This window comes from Lutra lutra, chromosome 6 (assembly GCF_902655055.1).
Source record: "Lutra lutra chromosome 6, mLutLut1.2, whole genome shotgun sequence".
Lineage (NCBI taxonomy): Eukaryota > Metazoa > Chordata > Mammalia > Carnivora > Mustelidae > Lutra > Lutra lutra.
This window is the reverse complement of record NC_062283.1, coordinates 138,183,520-138,207,281: the sequence shown is the minus strand read 5'-3', so window position 1 is coordinate 138,207,281 and position 23,762 is coordinate 138,183,520. Positions and strand designations below refer to the sequence as shown.

The following is a 23,762-nucleotide window of genomic DNA, read 5'->3' as shown; positions in this document are numbered from 1 at the left end:
TATGACAGTTCCTGGATTATGCATTTTATATATGTTCTCTCTTTCCATAACCCTTTGAGGTCAACTACCACCCCCCTCACCTTCCCCCGCCCCACGCAGGAATTGAGATCACCCTTCCCTCCTCAGTGTCAGCAGGAGCCTGACCCAGGCCCCCACTGACCATCCTGCTCATCTCTAAGTCAGGTAGTGAAAAGAACATTCATGAATACAATCCATAAATGAACCCGTGTTGAGTGATGCATTCACCCATCATGTCACAAGTGTCCACCCTACACATGGCCCTCTTTCCAGGAGGAAGGATCCAGCAGTGAACAAGAGACAAGGGCCCTGGCCCCACAGAGCTTTCACTCCAGGGAGGTGGGGGGACACAGGCAATAAATGCACAGGAAAGTTTTAGGTAGCTCTAAGAGCTACCCAGAAAATAAGAGGGTGAGGGGGTGGTGGTTTCTGCCTCCCATACTGCCTCCCAACCCACTAAGGCGAGCTCGGCTGTATCCTGGTGAAATTCTCATGACCGAAAAGGCATAAAGGAGCTCCTGCATTCTGGAGGAAGGCAGGATAAACTAAGCAGAAGGCTCCTTAGAGTCACCGGCCACATCATAAAAGGCTTTGGAAACAGAGGAGGTAAAGGCAATTACTTTTACAAAGAGGGACGGAAGGAAAAGGAAGATGATGTGAATGGATGGAGAACAGCCTACTCAGGGTCATGGCCACCCGGAACCGGGGGCAGGCAAGGGCTTTCCCGGCACCTCCAGGTTTGCCCTGAGTGCTTCACTCCACAGGTTTAGTTCCCCGGCGAACCCACTCCTCCAGGAAGGGCCATTCAACCTCTTCCTGCCCTCTCTCCCAGGCAGGGGCGAGGAGAGGGTACAGGCGGGGGAGGAGAGGCACGAGTGGCATCTCCGGTGGGGGGGGGGTAGGGGTTGGGGAAAGGCTGGGCTCAGGACTCCCACAGTTCACTTCTGGGTCGGGCGAGAACTTTCCATTCGCAGCCGCGCTGGGGACCCCTGGCCCCGCCCATGCAGCGATGGGGGCAGGCGTGGGCCCGACTCCTCGCCCGCATTCGGCCTGTGGTCAGGTGGGCCCGGCTGCACGTTAACGCGCCCAGAAGATGATTATGTAACCGAAGCGAGCAGGCATTCCCACCCGCAGGAGGCTGCGGCGACGCGGGACGCCGGGGGACCGCGCAGGTAGGCGCGGGGGCCGGGCCTAGGGCGCCTCTCCCCGGCCCGCGCCGGCATCTCGTGCCCGCCCCAGCCACCGCCCCTGCTCCGCCCCGCTCCCGCCCTCCGCCGCACCGCCCCCTTCCCGCCCGCCGCGCCGCGCCGCGCCCCGCGCCCGGCGCCGTTGCATCAGAGCCGGCCGGGGTGGCGCACGTGGAGCGGGCCGCGCGGGCCGGGGGTGCCGCACCCGCCCGGGATGCCCGCGCCCACGCGATCCCCGCCCTGGGCCAGTCCCAGGGCCCGCACGCGCTCCCGCCCCGCGAGGCCCGCCCTCCCCGCCCCCCGCCGCCGCCGGGCGCCCCGAACAAGTTAGCACCAAGCACTCCCGAGCCGCGAAGCACCCGCGGGCCACCCCCAACCCAGCACCCCGCCGAGACCGGAGCGCCCCGGACGCCCCACCTCCTGCGTCCGCGGCCCCCGGAGCGGCAGCGAGCCCCGGACACTCACCTGACGAGCGAGTGCCGGGCCGGGGGCGCCTGGCTGCCCTGGCCGCGACTGCTCCCGACCTGGGCGTCCCGCAGCCGCCGCTGCCCAAGCAGGCCCTCCCCTCCGCCACAGCCGCCGCCGCCGCCGCTGCTGCTGGCGCGACAGGGCGCTCGGAGGCGGAGCGGCGGGCCCGGGGGCCGCGGCGGACCGCGGAGCCGGCGCAGGAAGGGCGGCAGGCGCGCGCTCATGGCGCGGGGGCGCGGGCGGGCCGGGCGAGGCGGCTGCGGCGGGCCGGGCGGAGACGGGGCTGCGCAGCGCGGGGACGCGGCGGCGTGATGCTCCTCCGGGGGGCGGCGGGGCGGGCGCCGGGCAGGGAGCCGGCGCGCGGGTAACGGGCCGGTGGCGGGAAGGACCAGGACCTGCCTCCCGAGCCGGCGCGGGGAGCCCCTAGGGGGCACTGCACCTAGAGGCCGTGACGTGGAGAGGGCGGGGGCCTGCGGGGCGCGCGGCGGGTCCTAGTGGCCCAAACGTCGGAGGCAGGCTTTCCGGCGCTGCATCGCGGCTGGAAATTGGCCGAGCGGTAGCAGGCGGGGGAGGGTGAGGCATCCGGGTGGGCTCCGGCCCAGCCCAGCGACAGTACCTCCTCCCTTTTGCCGAAGATGCTGACGCTGCCCTGCCCAGGTGGGAGACCGCTTCCTGGAAGGCCCCTTGGCTGAGCCTCCCGGCGCTGATACGGGCCTTGGATGTTTTAGGCTGCAGGAGGTCTAGCCTTGAAGGATGTGTGGTGTGGGTCTTGGAGTTCAGAGGCTGACTTGTAGCCTTGGGCGGGTTAATCTCTGTGAACCTCAGCTGCCTTCCCAGTTAAAACGAGATTATCCTGGTTTATAATCTTAGCAGGATTATAAATCCCAAGTAAAGCGGGAATAAAACGAGTCCAAGCTACAAAGAGGGGTTTTCCAGTAGCTGAGCCTTGCTGGAGTGACATTTCCTTTAATCCTAATCAATGTGCAGCTCTCTCTGGAGTCATGATGGGGTTACCTGCTGAGAAACTGACCCTAAATTGAAACCATGTAAACTGAAAACGCATTGAATGCACCTGACTTACTGAACATCACAGATTAGCCTAGCCTAACTTAAATGTGCTCAGAATGCTTACTGTAGCTAGAGTTGGGCAAAACCATCTAACACAGAGTCTGTTTTATAATAGTGTTGAATATCTCGTATATCTTATTGAATGTTGTGCTAAGAGTGGAAGAAAGAGTGGTTATATGGGTATAGCTTGGTTGTGGGTATGTGGGTTGTTTACCCTTTGACCACGTGGCTGACTGGGGGGCCCCTCTGGCTCCAGACCTGCCTAGAATCAGGAGAGTATACTGCTGTGTATTGATAGCTCAGGGAAAGAGAATAAATCGGTTGCAGTTTGGTTTCTGCTGAATGCTGATTGCTTTCACACCATCGTAAAGGGGAAAATCATAAGTTGAACAGTCGTAAGTCAGAGACTGTCTGTAATGTGTTGAATATTGTACTGACTTTGATCCTGAGGGAAATGGGTCCAGAGAGGTCAGTTGTATCATTGACAGAGCTGGAGATTTGCCTGAGTCAAATGATCATGTTCTTAATCTTTGTTTTTAATCCCATTTATTTATTTGAGAGAGAGAGCAGGGGCAGGGGGAGGAGCAGAGGGAGAGGGAGAAACGGACTCCTGCTGAGCAGCAAGGGGGGGGGGGCGGCTCCATCCCTGGACTCCAGAATCATGACCCGAGCTGAAGGCAGATGCCCAACCAACTGAGCCACCCAAGAGCCCCATGAGTTGCTGGTTTTTTGTTTTGTTTTGTTTTGTTTTTAAAGATTTTTATTTATTTATTTGACAGACAGAGATCGCAAGTAGGCAGAGAGGCAGGCAGAGAGAGAGGAGGAAGCAGGCTCCTTGCTGAGCAGAGAGCCCGATGCGGGGCTCGATCCCAGGACCCCGGGACCACGACCTGAACTGAAGGCAGAGACTTTAGCCCACTTAGCCGCCACCCAGGTGCCCCTGAGTTGCTATTTTTAACATTAAGGTAATAAAACTTTCTTTGAATCAAAGAATCATGAGTCATAATAAATGCTATTAAAAGAGTTAGATTTCCCACTCTACTTTGCAAAATAGTAGAACAAAATAAGGATGGGACATTATGTATGTGACATGTAGGACCCTTAATAGCACATGATTTCTTTACAATAATTGATGTTTAATTAAGATCTATAATGATTGTGACTTTATTTTTTTTAAGATTTTATTTATTTATTTGACAGATAGAGATCACAAGTAGGCAGAGAGGCAGGCAGAGAGAGAGGGGTAAGCAGACTCCCTGCTGAGCAGAGAGCCAGACGCAGGGCTCAATCCCAGGACCCCGGGATCATGACCTGAGCTGAAGGCAGAGGCTTTAACCCACTGTGCCACCCTGGTGCACCGGCACCAGCATGGGGCAAGGGCAGAGGTAAAGGGAGAAGCAGACTCCCCATGGAGCAGGGAGCCTTATGTGGGGCTCATTCTCAGGACCCCGAGATCATGACCTGAGCCGAAGGCAGACGCCTAAATGAGGCTTAGCTGAGGCGGGGCTTGATCTCGGAACTCCAGGATCATGACCTGACCCAAAGGCAGATGCTTACCTGACTGAGCCACCCAGGGGCACCCAGTATGTAATTTTTAAAAAATGTCTTTAAAAGGTCTGGGACAACAAATGCCTGCGCTGATTGAGGCAGTTAAAATATTGGACTCGACCCCTTTGAATCCTGATGTGGATGATTTGGAGACCTTGCCTTCTGCTCATTTTCACTTCCTCATGGGCCTGATGTTGGAGTCCACAGAGCCTGAGCCCAAGGGGCTCACATTCCAGAAGAAAGGGATTTGGGTTCTTGCACGCTCGTAATGCACACTTGCCGGACCAAAGAATGGGAAAGGGAGAAAGATTTATGAGAATCAATTCATATTCCCAGGTTTGTTTCATATGGATCGTTATCTCATTTGGACAGATGTGTCTGAATCCATTTGCCCCAAACTCAAATCTATATTAGTCTGCTTATCAAAAGCCAACCATGCTCAAAGGAAGGGACTCCATTATGTTGAAGCCTTTACAAATTCACTCACTAATATTCTTCCCCTAGTGGATGTAGATCGTTTTGGTGCACTTTGAGATAACGTTTGGATATAAGTCAAAGAAGTTTCGTTTTCAGCCTAAGGAATATGTATTTGAAAATAAAATAATATTTATACTTAATATAGCGTGAGAGTGCATGTGCTCTGTGCTAGTTAAGGAGTCAGCTGTGAATAAGAAAAGCACAGCCTTGGTCTCACTGAGTTTATCGTGCACAGCTACCCACAAGAACACAGGCACACGAATGGAAGGTCAGAAGTATGATAGTTCAGAGTCTTTTAAGAATACCACAAAGAGGCACCTTCTGGGGTGCTGGGGTGGCTAAGTCAGTTAAGCATCTGCCTTTGGCTCAGGTCATGATCCTGGAGTTCCAGGATCAAGCCCCGCATCGGGCTTCCTGGTCAGGTGGGAGTCTGGTCCTCCCTCTCCCTCCACTGCTCTCCCTGCTCATGCTTTCTCTCTCTCTTAAATAAGTAAAATCTTAAAATAAGAAAAGAAAAGAAAGAGGCACCTTCCTAGACCTGGAGAGTCATAAAAAGCTTACTGAGGGGGAATACGCCCGAAGGCAGTACTTAGGAGAGGACTTAGAGGACTTTGGAGTCAAGCTAAGAGAAGGACGGTGCTGGAAACAATGTTCAGAGTGGAAGGAATTGCATGAGCCACGGCCTGGAGTGAGCCAGAGTGCTGACTCCACCTTTGGAGCAAGGGGTGTTGGACTATAGGAAAAGAAACAGCCTCCCCCTAAGACAGACTCAGTAGGAACAGCATCCTGAAGGAAGAGCTAAATTTTAGTTTAAAAATTGAAATGAATTAAGGGGACTATTAAATTTAAAAGATGAGGCCGTAGAGCAGTCGGAGCACAGAACTTAAGCACACAAGAAAAAGATACGGGAAGAATGACAGCCGTGAGAGGTGGTTTAGGAAAAAGTAAGACGTTAAGATGGGGATGAGAACAAGGAAAGATGGTAGGAGGGACGTGTGTCCTGGGATGTGGCCCAGGAGATCAGGGAAATGGAGCACAGTGATTAAAGGGGTCCAAACGCCAAAGAGACAGACATGTCCAGATCAGGAAGGTTGAAAACATAGTGAGGACACTCGGACTTTTCAAAGGTCAGAACCAATGGCACTTCCACGGGAATTCGAACCTTGGTTGGATGACAAGAGACTTTGGTCTCACAGGAGGGACTACCTGAATCTTGAATGATTTGCTTGGACTTAGAGAGAGAAGCTCTGAATTTAATGGAGCTCATGGGAAGTCTGGAGGGGTGGCCCACACCAACACTGACTCACATTAAAATCTGCATGATTACCGACCAGCTCTGCAGGTGAGGCGAGGCTTGGAGATGTTTGATACATGTATCTTTAACTGCAACTGACGCTTTTCTTTGAATTAATTCCTAGATGGAAATTTCTGGGTCAAGGATGAATGTTTGATGTTATTGATCTGTATTACCGAATTCATTTCTGAAAAATTTATACCAACTTGTATTCTCATTTGGTTAGGAGTAACCATCTTTCTCTATCCTTAACAATACTGGATATATTTAAAAAAATACTTTTCTATGTCATGAAATTGTATCATCATCCTGATACAGCTCTCTATGTATCTCTTTTATTTTGCATTTCTTCCTGCATTGCATGAGTCTTATTCCTGGCTGTCCCAGCAAGGACGTTTGTAGAACCTTGGAAGATACAGTATCTCCCTCTGGGGCAGAGGACAGATACGTTTATTGTCCAGAGAGTAAAGATAATGGCTCTCTCCAGGTGCAAAGATGGGACAGGTTTGCTAGGAGCCCTTTATGACTGAGGATTCCTTTTCTTAATTTTTTTAAGGATTTATTTACCTATTTTAGAGAAAGAGAGAGAGAGAGAATGAGCAAGGGGAGGGGAGGGAGAGAGAAGAGAATCTCAGGCAGATTCCCTATCTAGCACAGAGGCCAATGCAGGGCTCGAACCCCCAACCCTGAGATCATGACCTGAGCCCAAGCCAGGAGTTGAACAGCCAGCCAACTGAGGCACCCAGTGCCCCTATGGCTGGGGATTCCTAAATTCAGGGTCATCCAGCTACATGATAAACCCGTAGCATGTGCAGTAGGCACCTGGGTGGTGGCATCGCCCACATAGCTTTGGAGGAACAAGGCAGAACCGATGCAAACGTGAAGGTCATACCTGTTGGGCGGGGAGTAATAATGTCCTTTATCTCGGACAGAGGAATCTCCTGTCTTCTGCCAGCGGCCATGAAAGTGATGCAGGCTAAGCTTCTGCTTGTAAACTGAGCGACAGTTCAGCTCCTGCACAGGTCGGGGTCATAAATTTTTTTGACAGGACATTCTGAACTGAGTGTTGATGACCACGCAGGCTTTCCCCCCAATGGCGAGGGAAGGGCAGTGCGAGCACAGAGAACAGCTCCTATAAAGGCAGACAGATTTTGGTAGAGGATTTGATTCTGTATGTATGTAAAAATGTCATGTTGGCTAAGATCAGGAGGGCAGAGGGGAACAAGCCTGGAAGTGGCGAAGGCAGCGGCAAGACAGCCAGGGCGGAAGTTGTGGTGGTGGACCAAGAACAAAAGTGCAAACCAGAGAAGGAGTTCAGAGGTATAAAGGCAACGGGTTAGGATAGTGACAGCTCATGTGGAGATGTGCTGTGGGGAAGCATCTCTTTGCACTCGGAGGGGGCAGTCTAAGCTGGAGTTAGGAAACAGAGTATAAACCACAATTTAAACCTTAAGTGAGTTCATAGTATCAGACAAGAATGGGATGGAGAACATAAACCTTACAAACCCGAGGCTTAAACGGAGGCCGGGCGAATGACAAACATTAGTGAAGTGGACCAGGTGTAAAATTTCCCCCAAAGAAGCAATAGGTAAAGGAGCGCCTAGGTGGCTCAGTCGGTTAAGCAGCTGCCTTTGGCTCAGGTCATGATCTCAGGGTCCTGGGATCGAGTCCCATGTTGGGCTCCCTGCTTCTCCCTCGCCCTCTGCCCCTCCCCGCTACGTGCATTCGTGCTCTTTCAAATAAATCTTTATACAGACTGAGCCACCCAGGCGCCCCTCTATGACATGTGTTAATTTATATTAAAAGCCTTTACATCTGCACGCAAGGGCCCCAAGTCTGCTTTAAATTGGCTAATGTCTATAATGGAGAACAAAGGAAGTCTCCCCAGAGGTTAGAACAAGTCCCCACGTTTTCGGGTGATTTCTGCCCTTAGGTTCCCTCAGATCTCGCAGAGGTGCCTTGCCAGAGTTCAAGCCCAAATAGGCCAGATTTTTTTTTTCTTCATTTAGAGAAGCTGGGAATTGGGATTTTTATGTTAAAACTTTTTAAAACTGTGCAAGCCAGGCTCAGGGTCTGGGCCAAGGTCTCATCGTGAACGGTTCCATGAGGAACACCAGGAGAGCCATGCGCGGCCATTCAAACACGAGGACATTTGGGAGCTTGTATTCGCCCCGCAGAGCAGATGATCTGCTCACCACCCAAGCCTTGTTCTTTTAAATTCAGCTGAATAAACATGGTTTTAGAACTAAAGAAGTAGAACTGCTTTCTTCTTCTTCTTCTTTTTTTTTCCCCCTATTGCATGATACATCAGGTCAAAGCCATGGTCAGGAAAATCAAGCTTTATGGTTTTTCAGAGATAGAGTGGATTTTGCTCATGCGCAAGCACTACCATTGTCAAGTAGGCAAGTTTGTCTTTTGGCACCAAAATGTCTCAGCATTTTGGGCCCTCCCCCTCTACCTCACCTGACTTCTGTCCCACCACTGCACTCTTGGTTCTTGGGAAAGGTGTTTTGTCTAAATGGAATCTTCGAGAGGGGTCTAATCCCTGACTCTCCCATGACCATGTAAATTCTTAGTTGAAATGGTACTGGAGATCACACAGAGTAAATTTCCTTGGAATCCTCTCAGCCAGGATATGGAAAACGGGCCTATAGGCTTTTCTCTGACCCACCCAATAGAAACTCCAAGATGTTGGATTTCTGACAGCGGATGCTGCGAATTTTAAAAAAGCAGTGTCATCCCTTTTGTGCTTCCCTTTGTGTCTCTGATTTGAATGTTTGTCTCAGGTTTTGTGCTCAAACGAGAGTTTTTGACTCTCTTCAATCTTTAAACATTTAGGGAACACCTACAAGTCATTAGGCACTCTATAGAACTGGTAAATATATTTCCATTTCAAGGGATCAAATGAGTCATGTGCTAAATTTTAGGATATTCTTCCAAAAAGAAACTTATGATCTCCTATAAAAGAGTTTTTTTGGGCGTTGAGCTCAGCAGGGTGTCAGCTTAAGAACTCTCTCTCTTTCTCTGCCCTCCTCCCACCTCCCCACTCACATGCACTCTGTTGCAAATAAATCTTTTTAAAAAATTTTTTAAACATTTTTTAAAGTATTTTTATTTGACAGAGAGAGGGAAAAGAAAAACAGAGAGAGAACATAAGCAGGCATAGGCAGAGGGAGAAGCAGGCTCCCTGATGAGCAAGGAGCCAGACATGATAAGGGGCCCAATCTCAGGACCCTGGGATCAGGACCTGAGCCAAAGGACATGAGCTTAACTGACAGAGCCACTCAGACGCCACTAAAAATGTTTTCAAATACGCTATACACATTCTGAATACTTAAACTGATGATTGTGTGGATTGATTGTGCAATAATGTTTTGCATTTATTAAGCTTTTAAAATGCAGCACAACTCCACATTATCTTGGTGCTTCATGCTCTAAATCACTTGTAAGGAAAGAAAAACGTGGGAAGCTAAATGGGAGAGCATGCTTATGTTTCCAAACATTTTTTTTAAACCAAAAACATTGAAAAAGCATGCTTAAGAAACAGCATAGGAAAAGGTTTATGTTAAAGACATACGTAAATTAGCAAAAAGGTTGAAGCAGCTTCTTTTGGTGCAATCCCTTTTTGGCTGATACAGCTGAGTGCAGTTACGACCGTCCAGATAGTGGAAATGATGTAATGTAGCGAGGATGGGACAGCATGCATGCATTTATTTATCTATCTATCTATCTATCTATCTATTTATTACCTTGGGACGGGGAGAGGCAGAGGGAAGGGAGAGAGAGAGAATCCTAAGTGGACTCTGCCCTGAGGGCGGAGCCCAAGAGGCTCGATCTCACAACCCTGAGCTCATGACTTGAGCCAAAAATCAGGAGTCAGACCCTCAATTGACTGAGGCACCCAGGCATCTGGAAGAGATCTTAAAGTCTTAACGTTTGTTCTTCAGAATAGAGATTAAGAAGATTCTTTTTAACAGAAGAGAACTTTACAAATGTTAATAAATATTCATGTTTAACAGCTGTGTTTACAGTTCATTACAAGCCTGATTTTTAATTATTTTTCTGCCTTTCCCCTAAGGATTTATGTATGAAATTTACACAGGGCATGGTTTTTCTACTATCATTACTTCTCTAAATTGACCTTGCAAGGGGCACCTGGGTGGCTCAGGTGATGAATAGTTTGCCTCTGGCTCTGTGGATCCAGATCCAGCCCCTCATGGCTCCCTGAGGAGCAGGGAGCCTGCTTCTCTCTCTCCCACTGTCACTCCCCTTGCTTGTGCTCTTTTGCTCACTCTATAAAATAAGTAAAATCTTTTTTTTTTTTAAAGGTTTTAATTTATTTATTTGACAGAGAGAAATCACAAGTAGGCAGAGAGGCAGGCAGAGAGACAGGAGGAAGCAGGCTCCCTGCTGAGCAGAAAGCCCGATGCGGGGCTTGAACCCAGGACCTGGGATCATGACCTGAGCCGAAGGCAGCGGCTTAACCCACTGAGCCACCCAGGCGCCCCAGTAAAATCTTTTTAAAAAAAATAAATTGACCTTCCACAACTTCCAGAAAACCCCAACTACTTTCAATCTCAGGGCAGAAAAGTTAAGATAAATCCAATGGATCCTCAGTGTGAGGTGTAGAAATTCTCCACTTTAAAACACTCTCAAGAAAAATTTAAGTTATTTTCTTCTGTATAAAGAAAGTTAGGCAATATATATTTTTGCTATGTTGGGATAGCATATTATGCTTATATTTGGAAATAGAATTGCTTAAGACATGGCCTATAATTACCAATTTATATTAACATGCTTCTGTTCTCTGTACAATTTTTGTCAAAAAAATTTATAACATGGAGTTACACACCAAAAAAAAAAAAAAATCTGAATTTGTGCTCCCAAAGTTTTAATTTTTTTGATTCAATAATGAAATATTTAAAAAGATGTCTTCTGTTACTACAAAGTAAAAAAAAAAAAATGATAATCTAGTGATCAATCTAACTTAGTCACCTCTCAAGAAAACACATACTATCCCAGACACTAAATTCAGTGTTTTTTTGTTTTTTTTTTTTAAAGATTTTATTTATTTATTTGACAGAGAGAGATCACAGGTAGGCAGAAGCAGACAGAGAGAGAGAGAGGGAGAAGCAGGCTCCCCGCTGAGCAGAGAGCCCGATGCGGGGCTTGATCCCAGGACCCTGAGATCATGACCTGAGCCGAAGGCAGAAGCTTAACCCACTGAGCCACCCAGGCGCCCCTAAATTCAGTGTTTTAAAAGTAATCCAAAGACACAGAAAATATGCTGTCACTAAAACATTGTGTATCGTCATTAACCCTGAACCACTGTCTGCCTGGCTCATAAGACAAGACACAGTTACAACACAATGTAGTCAGGAGATATCTTGACATTCCTAGAACAAACACACTAATTCACACTGTAATTGACTTTGTACTTTACAAACTTTATTAAATAGTTGAGCATTACTAAGTTTCATTATCTTATATACAATATTTAAACTATCTTTTCCTAGATGCATTTTTTTTTTTTTTTGCACAAAGAGTAGGTGAAAAGTGAACTTTAAAAAAAAAAAAACTGAACCTTCAGTACAGAGCCCTAATAAGAACTTGGCATACTTTTAAGTACATATAACTCCCCACCCCCCAATTATATACAATCTTACCCCACCTCCAAATGAAACTATCTGAAACAGAAGCATTTAACTGGTAACTTTGAGGAAAAACACAAACATGATTATACATATACACACAGCTCTCAAAATCTGCATCCTGTTTGACAGAAGTGGTCTATGAAGCTAAAGACTTGTCCTAGAACGTAAAGACAACCACACAGACATTTTATACAGCAAGATATCCACCTTCGTGCAGCAGAGAATACTCCTGTAGGTAACATCGAAGCCGTGTAATGAGACACTGGTGTGATGAATTAATAATGTCTGAGAGTAAGACACCACCGTAATATATGGATAATATAGAATTGGGGCTCATACAAACTAAAAGGCAAAAATAGGAAACTCCATTTTTAGGACAAGAAGAATCAGGTAACTTTGTTTTGCAAACCCACCTGTGACGACCTCTTGCAAGTCTAAGAACATACTTTCCTTACGGGGCTTGTCTTTTCCGATACTCTGACTCTTGGAAACTTGTATTGAGTTTAAAGAAAGGCAGTAAAAGCAGGAATGTTTCTAGAACCATGCCATTCAACACGGACTTGGTTTTATAAGCTGCTAGAAGAAGGAAGTGTATAGAGAAGCAAGAAACTGGGGTTCTTTTTTGTTATTTAAAAGGAAAAAACGAGTGCCAGAAGTACCTGTTTATAAAATAAGGATGGTCACATCTCACGTTTCACGGTTAAGAAACAGAGGTACAGGACTTTAAGAAGAGGAAAAGAATTATGGTTAGAGGTCACTGATTGAAATCAGTATCAGAGATTCCATTTACATAGAAAGCCCAGATCCCCTTGATATCAATGAAAATTGAACCCGCTGGGGAAGGGGTTCTAGAATGTAAAATTGCTTGAAAGGAGAATACAACATTCTTGTTTGAGAAAACATCCTTGTTGGATTGACTGGAGTCTTCCATAAAACAGAACATTTTTATGAAATAGCAACAGATTGGCCTTCACTTTTCTTTTTTGCTTCTTTGATTTTTGCTTTTTACTCATAACACCTTGCTTTTAATTTTCTGTTCCCTCCCATAAATCCTTAGATTGGTCCCTGATTATCACAAGGGACTGTTGTTTGAAGACTGTAATGACAACATCAAAGAATATTAGTCAGAGCTTCGTAGCCAAAGATCCAATTCTTTTATGTGCCTCAAAACAATGAGAAAAGGCCCCCATGTTATGTTGAGTTTAGCAAATAAATTTCATCACAGCCAACGAAATCCTCAAGGCTGGGGATCAGGTCATTGACCTGAGGTACAGAACTCAGGGAAGTACACATGAAAAACTGCTCTGCAAAGGGTGGCCCTAAAGCATTTTAGTTTAGCTCATAGTTTACTTTGTGTTGATTAGAGATACGCACAAAAATATTGCACGGAGAGCTCCTATTTCCACCCCTGCCTTCCGCATTCACAGGAGGACCTCAGCGAGCTGTCCCCATGCTTTCTAACAATTAAGTCCACTTGCATTTTCTTGGTCATAGTTTCCTTTGAGCCCTGGAGGAGATCGTTCCTTCGACTCCAGCCATCAAAACTAAACACAACAAGCAGTACATTCCCTGGAATGTGTCCAGGAATACAGGTAAGGATCTTTGCTTCTAGAGAATCGGTCTTGCTCCCCCTAATGTCCCATAGCCACCCGATTTCTACGATACAGTGAACAGATGTAGGAGCAACCCACGCAGGGTGAGACGGGCAGGGTGCACGTACCCTCCAACGAGAGATCTCTAGCTTACGGGATTCTAGGGTCTTGTCCTGAATGGAACCAAAATGGCAGGTGTAATGAGCACAATCCTTTGAGCAGCTTTAGTTTCCCTTCCTCTTTCAAACAATGTGGAAAGGCCTCCTTGCTGCCTTTGGGTCCTAGAATCCAACTACTCGTGGCTTCTGGAGAAGAGAGGAGTGCTGCCTTTCTTAGACTCTGGGCACTCTTGCCAGGACACAAGGAGAAACTATCATGGCCACCAGCTTAAAAAAAAAAAAGAAAAACCTAAAAATTTTCAAGTAAGATTGACTTACATGAAACATGAAGACAGTCAGCGTCAGGAAGACACCCCGTGAGAGGCTGACACTGGTCGGACAGTACAACCCCGGCTGCCCTGGCAGCCGTTTCTAAAAGTTGTGCCATGGAAGAAAGCATGGTTGACACTCCTGGGCTATTACAAAATTGTTTTAATCTGGGACATAGAAAACACCTCCCGGGATCTGTCCTTCATGAGCCCCCCGTGACACGGACTCGGGTGACTTCTCCAAAGAGCCTCAGGCAAAGCTGCTTGAACTGAGACACTGAAATTTTTCCCTCAGCGACTGGACGATGTTTTGCTGGTTGGGAGATGGCCCCCTCCAGAGATAGTCACTCAGTTTGTCCGGGTCGCTGTAGGATGCCATATACGGGGACATCCCCAGCTTGTCGCTTACTGGCTTTTTTGGAGAGCATGGACTGTTCAAGGAGTAAGAGGTGCTGCTGCAGGCGCTCTCCGAAAAGCCGGCCTCCACAATCCGTGGGTCAGACGTCTTCCTCCGGCCCTGGGAGAGCTCTGCCTCCGACTCGTCTTCTTCTGACTTGATTTCCACGTAGTCATCTTCGTCTCCTCCAGTCTCTTTGAAATTGGAGAAATAGTTCTGTGTCGCTCTTTGGGCATTTAAGGGTAAACTTCTATTTACTACCAGAACCTTCTGGGAGTCTCGGAGCGTGAGATCGGAGCGCTTTTCAGTGCCCTGCTGGCAGGAGTCGGCCAGGCCGGGCCGCACGTCCCGGTGACTCTCACCCCTCGGACTTTTGTGTAAAGACAGCAGCTGTTTCTTCCCCCCCTCCCCGGGGTAGTTGATGGAGTCCAGCGACTTGTTTATCAGGATAGAGGAAGAGGACTGGGACCGGCTATAAGGCTGACATTTACCACTGAGGCCTGTCCGACCCAAAGAGTTGTAAAGGTAGCCCTGGAGAGAGTGCTCTTGGCTGGGCTGACTGACTATCACGCTGTGTCTCTGCACGGAGCCCAGCAGAGGGTCGGGGGATGGAAGGGAAGGCACAGAGCAAGCCGTGGACAGCTGTCTCGGGATGCTTTTTGTATTGGTCTCTGGAGTGAGATGTTTCGACTTCAAGTCTGGCTCCGGCCGGGGACAGAAATCCGCTAACTCTCCATTACTGTAGGTGGAATGCAAAAGCCAGTCCTCGCTGCTCTGTTGGGCCTGGGAAGGTGATGGGGACCTGAGGCTGCGAGGTTCTGGAGGGCTGGCCCAGCCATCCTTCTGAGTCTTGGAGGGAGTCTCTCTGAATACGATCTGGTCGTACAGTTGGGAATACTCAGCAATCCTGGCACCTGGAAGGCAAATATGGAAACAATAAACATACAGAGGACTAGTTCCACATGCAAAGATTAAAAAAAATAAAAATCAAACATCCTAATGGACTGATTTTAAAAATATAAATAGACAGGACCTTTATGTTTGAAGATGAGTCATCACTGACTACTACATCACTGACTACTAAGCAATGCGAACTCAATAAAGTAATCCATAGTTTAATAAAACATAAAAATGTAAAAAAAAAAAAAAAAAAAGGTCCCCTACAGCTTCATTTAATCTGATCGAATTTTGGATTATTTTTATTTTAGGTCTGCAAATATTCGCTGTTTATAATGAAAGTTCCTGGTGTTCTTTATAAGCATGAAACCGTGTCAGTGCTAAAAAAAAAAAAAAAAAAAAAAAAAAAACAGGCATCATAAAAACAAAAAGGTCAGTACTTAAACCCTGGCCAACGACAAATAACTCAAGTAGTCAGTAAAAGGAAGATGATACAATCCACCAAGCAGTAGCCGCCCCTGACTTCTCACTAGACTTAATGTTCTCAGACAAGGACTCCCAGAAGAGTCTGCTCCTGGTGGCTTTTCCAGTATTTCCATCCAATGCCACTGTCTGGGAAACTGGTATCTACAGGAGGCCCTCCCTTCCAGGATTTCAGAACCATGTCTGTTGACTGAGCCACGTCGACTTTCCTATCCCCAAGAAGCCAGGCACTGAGGTCTAGGCCCCCAAGGTATTGAGAATGAATCATCTGTAATGCTCTCTAGTATTTGTCTAGAACAGGATTTGACTGTTATGTCCATGAAAGCTACTGCTACTTCAGATTCAGCTATGAGGCCAGTCTCCCTTCTGCTCCACTTCGGAGTACACAGACAGTGTTGTACACAGACATTTCTAAAGACATTAACAGAACCATGCTATGGATAGAATGTTCTCTTGGGCCTGGAATGATTTAAGAGACAGAGCCCAGAGATGTCTATTTCAAGAGCTGTCCCCTCCCCGCCGCCACCACCATCACCCCAATCCAGGTATCCACACAACTTCCCTAGAACCTAAGAATTCCACGCATCCTATAAATTGCCCAGACCTCGTCTACACAGTCTCCACAAAGGGGATCTCTCCCATATATGATGACCAGCAAGTGATATGCACTTTCTTCTTAAGCTATTTATATTTTTAGTGACCTACTGTTAGTAAATTATTCCTTGAATTTAAATAAAAAATTTAGTTGGGTTTCTGCCATTTCTTTTGACTCTTATCTTCTATGAGGACAGATGACAAGCGCTGTTATTCTGTGTGCATTTAATTGCAACCTTCTCAGATTGCTTGCCTCCCAAATCCCCCAAATCCAGGTAAAGTCATCTGTTTAACTTCTCATAGAGCCTACATTCAGATCCTTCAGGCTTTCAAGTCCAAATTCCTTGGAAGCACAGAGAATATTAGTTCAGAATTTCTAGTAACAAGAACTTGAGCTATTGTTCCTTGACTGTCATAGTAAAAACTCTCAATACCAATTAAGTTTGGCACTTACGAGACTGAAAGTCTACATGGGCATCAAAGTGTCTGTGTTAGCCATTCTGAAGCCTCTACTGTTCCATTAAGTACGAAGCCCGACAAAGACAGCTGGACCTTGAGACAGAGTCATGGGTAGCAGTCGCACCTGAACATCAGCTAGCCCTGCCCAGACCATTCTCATCTATATGATGGCCCCACGTGCAATCCCACAACAAAGTCAGGAAGGCCCTGAATTTTCACAAGGTTCCAATAAGATGGCAATTTGGGGGTAAGCCATGAGAGCTGATTGAAACATTTGGTTCAACTCTTTCAGTACAAAAGTTTAACCACAGAGTCATGTATGAACAGTCAGCTTTTGACTTCAGACAATAGCCCAGATGATCTGAAACCATGATCTTTTGAGCTCTTTTGAGCATGACTCAAAATAGCCACAATATTTCTTCTTCCTTTGCTTCATCAAATCCTATTAGCCCCTCAAGACCCTCTCTAAGCCCTTCCCTTTCCATGAATCATTCTCTAATCCACTTCTCTGAAGTCTTCTGTACTTAGTGTGGACCACAACATTTAGCTCTTGGCTGCACACGCGATCACGGGCATGCATGCGGACACGCACACAATCTCGTATTGCTTGTTTGGTGACACAGACTAGTTTATCACTCCTGCTAGTCTACGTTTACTCTTGGGAGAACAATCCATACAGAGCACCAAGTATAATTCTAGATACGAATTGGTCTCGAGAACTACTTATTGAGATAATTTTTGGACTTCCTTCTTTTAAGCATAGTGTTAAAAATGGATGTGCTTTCCGTAAGACCATACCGCAGAGAGTGACAGGCAGCCTAGAGAATCGGGGGCATAGCAGAAAAGAAGAGGAAGCAGGAAAGCAGCTTTTGATTAAAATGCTCCCATAGATAATGCATAATGGATGCAGTTTATCTCTGGATAATAAAAAGTTGGCCACTTATTAATTTGGAATAAAAAGTATCTCACAGGTAGATAATATACAATGTCTATCTAAGTTTTAGAGATTTTTTTGTCTCAGCTTCACATAACTTGTTTGATGGCAACGTGAATAAGAGAATGGTTCCAAAGCAATAGCTGTCATTAGCTTTCTTTAACCAGATGGGTGGGAATTAGCCAGCCCAAGAGGACATCTCTGGCCTAAAAACCTTAGTATTAGTCAGGTGGATCAAAGTTCCCCATTATCCCAGTTCTGGCATTCATACCCTTTATAGAATATGTATATTCTCAATTCAGGACAACCTCAGGGCTGTCTCTGGTTTATTTCTCTTTTGGAAGTTTAAAAGTGTGGCATTCTTAGGATTCCAGATAAAAACTGAAAGTGATCCTTGCTGAGGAAAGTATGAGATAAACTGTTTTCAAGACAGAGGATTAAAATCAAAGCTTCTGATGCTGTTTGAAATGTAGACCATAGCATAAAATGTGATTTTGCCTTCGCTGCACAAAAAGGAAAATCCGTCAAGCCTGTATGGAGTTTTCCCCCACATAAAACATCACCCAAAAAGGGAACCCCAAGGCCTCATTGGCCTCAAAGACTATGAGGAGGGAGGTCTGACTGAACAAGAATGTTGGCATACTACAGCAGGCTCTGGACGGTGGGAGTGACTAGACCTGGATGGGTGGTTTAGAGGCAGAAATCTGACCCGGGGCCTGTAAACCCCTGCCAGAGAGTTCAATAAAGGTGCTCGAGAGTTTCAGCAGGTGAATAGGGCGTTCCTCCTTCCGTACAACACCGAGAGCAAGCTCCTGGCAAAGTGGCAAGGCCCATACGAAGAAGTCTGGAGAATCGGTCCGTTCGATTACGACGTCCTGTGCCCAGATAAACAAGAGAGAGAAAAGGAGTCATCACGTCAACTGATTGAAAGCCTAATGGGCACAGGAAGCGGTCTCGATCCACCCAGATGGAAGATTCCTTAGGTCTGAGAGATGGCAGGCCCGAGGAACGTGCTCCTGCCAGATAGCTGGGGAGACCCCACTCTCAGAAGATGACTTTGGAGAGATCTCCTCCTCTTGGTTGGGGAGAACGTTGGTAGTAGCCCACCATGTCAAGAAAGGACCCAGACGCAGAGCTGAGAAAAGATCCCATGGGATCCCAAGAAGACATCAGTAGGCAACACCAAAAGGACAACAAACCAAAGGTAAAAAGAAGCAAAAGAAAACACCAAAGGGACACCTAAGAATACTTAAAAGGTGAGTAAAAAAGAAGACTATTCAAGGTAGTTCTAAGCCCTACTGATTCAGCATTGGAGGTCTGAGTTCTGCATTTTCATGGATGGTCCAAATTCAAAACAACCGGGCTTAGGTGATAACCACCCTTGAAACAACAGTCTGCTGGCATAATCCATCATCATCAGAAACCCTGTTCTATTCTCTCTCAGCCCAGGCTCCGTGAGTGGAGGCATGGGTCACATACTACTGCTTCCAATGCCATCTATGCTCCCAAATACTCCTTTACAGGTGGAACTCACTTTTTCCATGGGTCATAACAAACCAGCTTAGCAGCCCTGGTGCTGGAAAAGGGACATGAATTAATTCTGGCAAATTCTTGCAAGGAGAAAAATATATGCCATCTGGTCTCTTACATTCATACAAAATTCACTTTTCACCTTTATTTAAAAAGAAGAACTCGAGAGAGAGAGTAAAATCCTTCAGGTAGCCAATTCCAGTGCTTACCTTCCCTATTTGATAGGAAATTTTACTCTAGGTGTAGCTCTAGAAAAAGAGTAAAGCTTTAGACAATTCTTAAATACTTCCAAACTTTAAAAAATTCCCTCTAGAGTCTTGCCATGTAACTTTTAATGTGTGGCTTCATTTAGGATTTGGATATCCCCTTCTTATTCTCTGTTTTTTTGCAGAGATCAAGACATCAATCTCAAAGGAAGGGGGTTAGTGGCATCAATCTGGCCCAATGAGCCATGTCACCATCGGGCTACCTGTCTCAGTGTGCCTTGATATTGATCATCTGGGTTTTACTTTTAACTGGAGAAAGGTCTCCTCTCCTCTGATATCAAGGTGGTCCTCTGTCAGAAAATCTAGGCCAGGGATTCTTAAAATAGGGTTAAAAGGCCACATTGTTTTAAATTGCAGATTCTGGGGCCTAACCCCAGAAATTTCTCTGGGTCTAGAGGTGAAAAGCTCCTGAGGGGAGAGCCAGGGCCCTGGGGTTTCTTCTCCCCATGACAATCCTGTCTCACTCGCACCTGTGTTCTTCGACTGAGATTGGGGTCTTGGTGTCAAGTTTTGTCTCTTCACTTCTTTATAACAGAGAAAGAGGTCAAATCTTTAGCCCTCATCGCACCAATATCATACCTGAGAGATCCCAGTTTTCTGCCCCACAAAGGTGGCTTGACCGAAAGAATCACACTTTTTGGAAGCTCCCCGAGAAGACCGAGGCTGTTGGACCAAGCCTGTGCATGACACCGGCTATTTTAGGACAACTATTAAACAAAAAGTCAACTGGTAAGAGAAATATGTGAGGAAACGCCTAAGGATAGAGCATGACCAGCTTTTAGAAAGTGGGAAAAGACTCCTTTTCATCTGTTAGGATGAGTTAGGGCATGTTGGCTGGAATTCTGGAGCAACCCTATTCCATGTGCTTCCAAATCTTCAAAGCTGACATGAGCCACGACTCCTCCCAGCACAGCAACACACACATGGAAAAGCTCTACCTGCCACGAGTTCAACGGATCACTATTTTTCACAGTTCAGATTAGAGAAAACTCCTTAAACCGTCACGTCTGGTAATGACAATGTTACACAAACAACAAAACCCTCCGAGACTGAATCTTGCTCCAACCTGAGTGACTCTGTGGGCTAAGGTAGGAAAAGAATTAGGAACGGCCTTGTCGGTGCTTGTTAGTGAGGCTGTAGTCTCAGTCGGAGAACGTGAGCGTCTGGGTGGCAACGTTCTCACCGTCTCAAGGACTTTTAGAACCTGAAAGCTTTCCTCACATGCTACTTTCAAGAAGGAGGGAGAGCAGTGTGAAGGAACGTACCGATGGCGGGACCCCCTTGCTTCTTTTCTTCCAAGATGGCCGCCAGGTCTTTGTCCGAGGATTTAGGCTGCTGGCTGGCCAGTGGCTGCTCCAGCTCTGGGTTTCTCACTTTTAAAAGCTGATTTGCCTTCTTGATCTTCTGACTATACTGCCTGGCCATCAGAAAAACCCTGCTTTTCGTTTTATCTGTGGCATCCATCCCAGGGGCAGGGTTTTCCAAGTCTGTTTGGGAGAGACTGCTGTTGGCCAAGTCGTAAGGGTTTTCCAGGGGGGGTGTTTCACTGGCCAGAGACAGCCGGTTAAGGCTCATCAAGGAGCCTTCTTTAGCAATCAGGTCCTCTTCAAACGGGCAGTTGGTCCGGCCAGCTCTGCCAGGCTTGTCTCTCAGTGGCGTGAGGAAAGCGTGGCCCTCAGGAAGCGAGAGGGTAGACGCGGAGCGTGTGGCCTCTCTCCCCAGCTTGGGGGTGCTCTCGGAGTGCAGCCTGTCCGGCACGTCCTCTTGGCTGACGGGAAAGGCTGCCAGGAGCCGGTCTCTAGCTTTGACTTCGTTTTTCTTGATGTAATTTTCCAGATCGTTCCAGATTTCGTCCACTTCCTCAGACAGTTTGTCAGAGATAGATTTATCACCGAGAGACAGGTTGCAGCTGAAGGAGTTATAGAGCAAGCTCAAGTAGTCGTTATTGGAGGGTCCCTGAGGGTAAGGGGTTTCGTCCTCGCTGAACTGGAGGCTGTCCTGGGAAACAAAGGGCCTCAGACTGTCACAGCACGCGAAGTCGGCTTCCAGACCTAGGAAGGTGCTCCTCTTGGGGCGCGTCAGGCTGCTGCATTTGAAATCCAGGGAGGGTGGATCTGGGAGCCCTATGGTGTCGTAGATGTTCTCCTCAACCATCTGGAGTTCATGTGTGCTTTGGTTTGGGGCCAGGTGACCTGTTAAAACTCCGTCCCTCTCCGCGTGCCGGGAGCTCTTCTCGGGGCCAGGCTGCGTCTTCGAGAAGGCGAGCTCTGGTGTGCTCTTGGGGCGAATGGGGTCCCTGGCTATTGTTGGGGGCGTGGCCTCAGCTTCTTCCCGTTTAGCAACCATTAGTTTTAAGTCCTCGTAACTTATGTTGTCATAGACGTGGTCTATATCATCGAGGGTCAGTTCTATAGATGACCCAAAGGGAGTCATTCCGTCCTGCCCTTCTGTTTTAGGGTCACCCTGCCGTTCCCGTCGGGGGCTGTACTGAGAGCCACCACTGTCCCTAATTCTTATTTCAGGAGTGCATGTGTTGCTCTCGCCAGCGCTGCTGGCCCTCCTGACCACCCGGTGGCCAGAGCTGGCGGACTCTGCGGGCTCGATCTGTCCCATGTGCCAACTGCAGGGGCGACTGGAAGTGCTGTCTTCACACAGTCTGGCAGAGTTCAGGTCTGAGGAGGAGAAGGATGGCACAAACATCTGGTAATCATCTTCATCATCCTCGTTCTCCTGAGGGGACCGACGACTCGGGAACAGGGCTTGTCTGATCTGGTGGTCTGTCCAGATGTTCCTGATGGCTCCTCCCCCACGAAGCACGCTGATAATGGCAGAACTGCTCGGCTGGCTGTTCCTCTGGGCAGGAGATGGCCCCATTGAGGTCCGGTGGGGAGACCCTTCCTCTCTGGAAACCTGAGGTGGGTAGAAACATATTGATTGAACTTCAGTGACATGGACACACACCATATGACACTCCTCTGGTTTTACACATTTTCTCTCCAACTGGGCTATAATAGTCTTAAAACAAATGATTGGTAAATAGTGTTGATTTTAATGGAGTTGAAACATACTTCAGATTTTTTGCAAAAGGGGCAAGGAGGACAGGAACTGATATTTACTTAGAAATATGCTGGGCCATGTGCAGACATTTTCCACACTTAGCATTTGTAATCGCTCTGTGATTTAGACATGATTGTATTAATTTCACAGAAGGAAATCCAGGCTCTCTGCCATGGTTAGAAAGGTTAGGACACAAACCAAGTCTGACTCCAAATCCCTTACCCCAATGCAGGGGATCAGCAAAATTCAGAAAACTCTTAAATACTTCAAATAATTCTGATGTGCCCTTGGTAAATAACATTTTATAAATGAACATATATAGGTATCAAGGGCCATTGTATCTGGTTTCTATTTGAGGCTTGCCTGCAAGGAGTTTTATTGTGGTTTCTGGTATACCAGAAGCCTCTGTCAGTAATCTGACTGCGCACCTTAAGGGTATCCCTGTGACCTGCGGACCTGCCATGCTCCTGACTGGCATTGCCTTGGTTTAGGGATTCTAGGCGAAGAGGCTTTGTTGCAGACGTGTAACTTAATCCACTAATGAGCTAATGAACGTTTTGCTTTCTTTCAAAATACATTTAATTAAGTAGTATTTAGATGCCTGTTAGGAAATAAAATATGAGTGATGTTATTTTTTTTTTTTAATTTTATTTTTTATAAACATATATTTTTATCCCCAGGGGTACAGGTCTGTGAATTGCCAGGTTTACACACTTCACAGCACTCACCATAGCACATACCCTCCCCAATGTCCATAACCCCACCCCCCCTCTCCCGACCCCCCTCCCCACAGCAACCCTCAGTTTGTTTTGTGAGATTAAGAGTCACTTATGGTTTGTCTCCCTCCCAATCCCATCTTGTTTCATTTACTCTTCTCCTACCCCCTTAACCCCCCATGTTGCATCTCCTCTCCCTCATATCAGGGAGATCATATGATAGTTGTCTTTCTTCGATTGACTTATTTCGCTAAGCATGATACCCTCTAGTTCCATCCACGTCGTCGCGAATGGCAAGATTTCATTTCTTTTGATGGCTGCATAGTGAGTGATGTTAATTTCTAATCAGAAAACCAAACCACACACACGCGCACACACACACATACACATGCGTGCCCTTGGAATATGTATTCTGGGAGAAATGTGAGGCTGTTATTAAGAGTTTATTCCTATTTTAAACTCTTTGACCATTAGTACATCTCTTCTTCCTGCATTCGGTACTGTTCATTAGTGTGACAGGAGATGGGGTTTGACCACTAAGAAAAAAGTACATTTCTGTACTTCTTTCTTGTCTTCTAATTTTATGAGGTTTAGTTAATCCCCATATGGAGACCTGGCTTGATCGCTAGTGTCGAAAGTTTCATCAAGCTCTTGAAATTCCATCTTTAGGGCTAGTGGAGTGATCCCGCGACATGG

General features: G+C 46.9%; 2 protein-coding genes across 7 annotated transcripts in view; both read right to left on the bottom strand.

The window, feature by feature from the left end:
- MTHFD1L (methylenetetrahydrofolate dehydrogenase (NADP+ dependent) 1 like) overlaps positions 1-2,127 on the bottom strand; it is a 190,611-nt gene extending 188,484 nt beyond the window's left edge. The window contains exon 1 of one of the 2 annotated variants that reach the window (XR_007128113.1): positions 1,671-2,127. Coding sequence is in view for 1 of the 2 variants with exons in the window: in XM_047733489.1 (XP_047589445.1) it covers positions 1,671-1,897 (227 nt within the window). In the remaining variant the exon portion in view is untranslated. The remainder of the gene's footprint in view (positions 1-1,670) is intronic. The other variant, XM_047733489.1, reaches the window with a different exon arrangement.
- Positions 2,128-11,486: 9,359 nt separating this feature from the next.
- The window catches only part of PLEKHG1 (pleckstrin homology and RhoGEF domain containing G1), a 218,103-nt gene continuing 205,827 nt past the window's right edge, over positions 11,487-23,762 (bottom strand). For all 5 annotated transcript variants that reach the window (XM_047733188.1, XM_047733185.1, XM_047733184.1 and 2 more), the window contains 2 exons: positions 20,559-22,203; positions 11,487-15,044 (listed from right to left, as the gene is read on the bottom strand). In XM_047733188.1, coding sequence (XP_047589144.1) covers positions 13,984-15,044; positions 20,559-22,203 — 2,706 coding nt within the window. In that variant the 3' untranslated portion in view covers positions 11,487-13,983. The remainder of the gene's footprint in view (positions 15,045-20,558; positions 22,204-23,762) is intronic.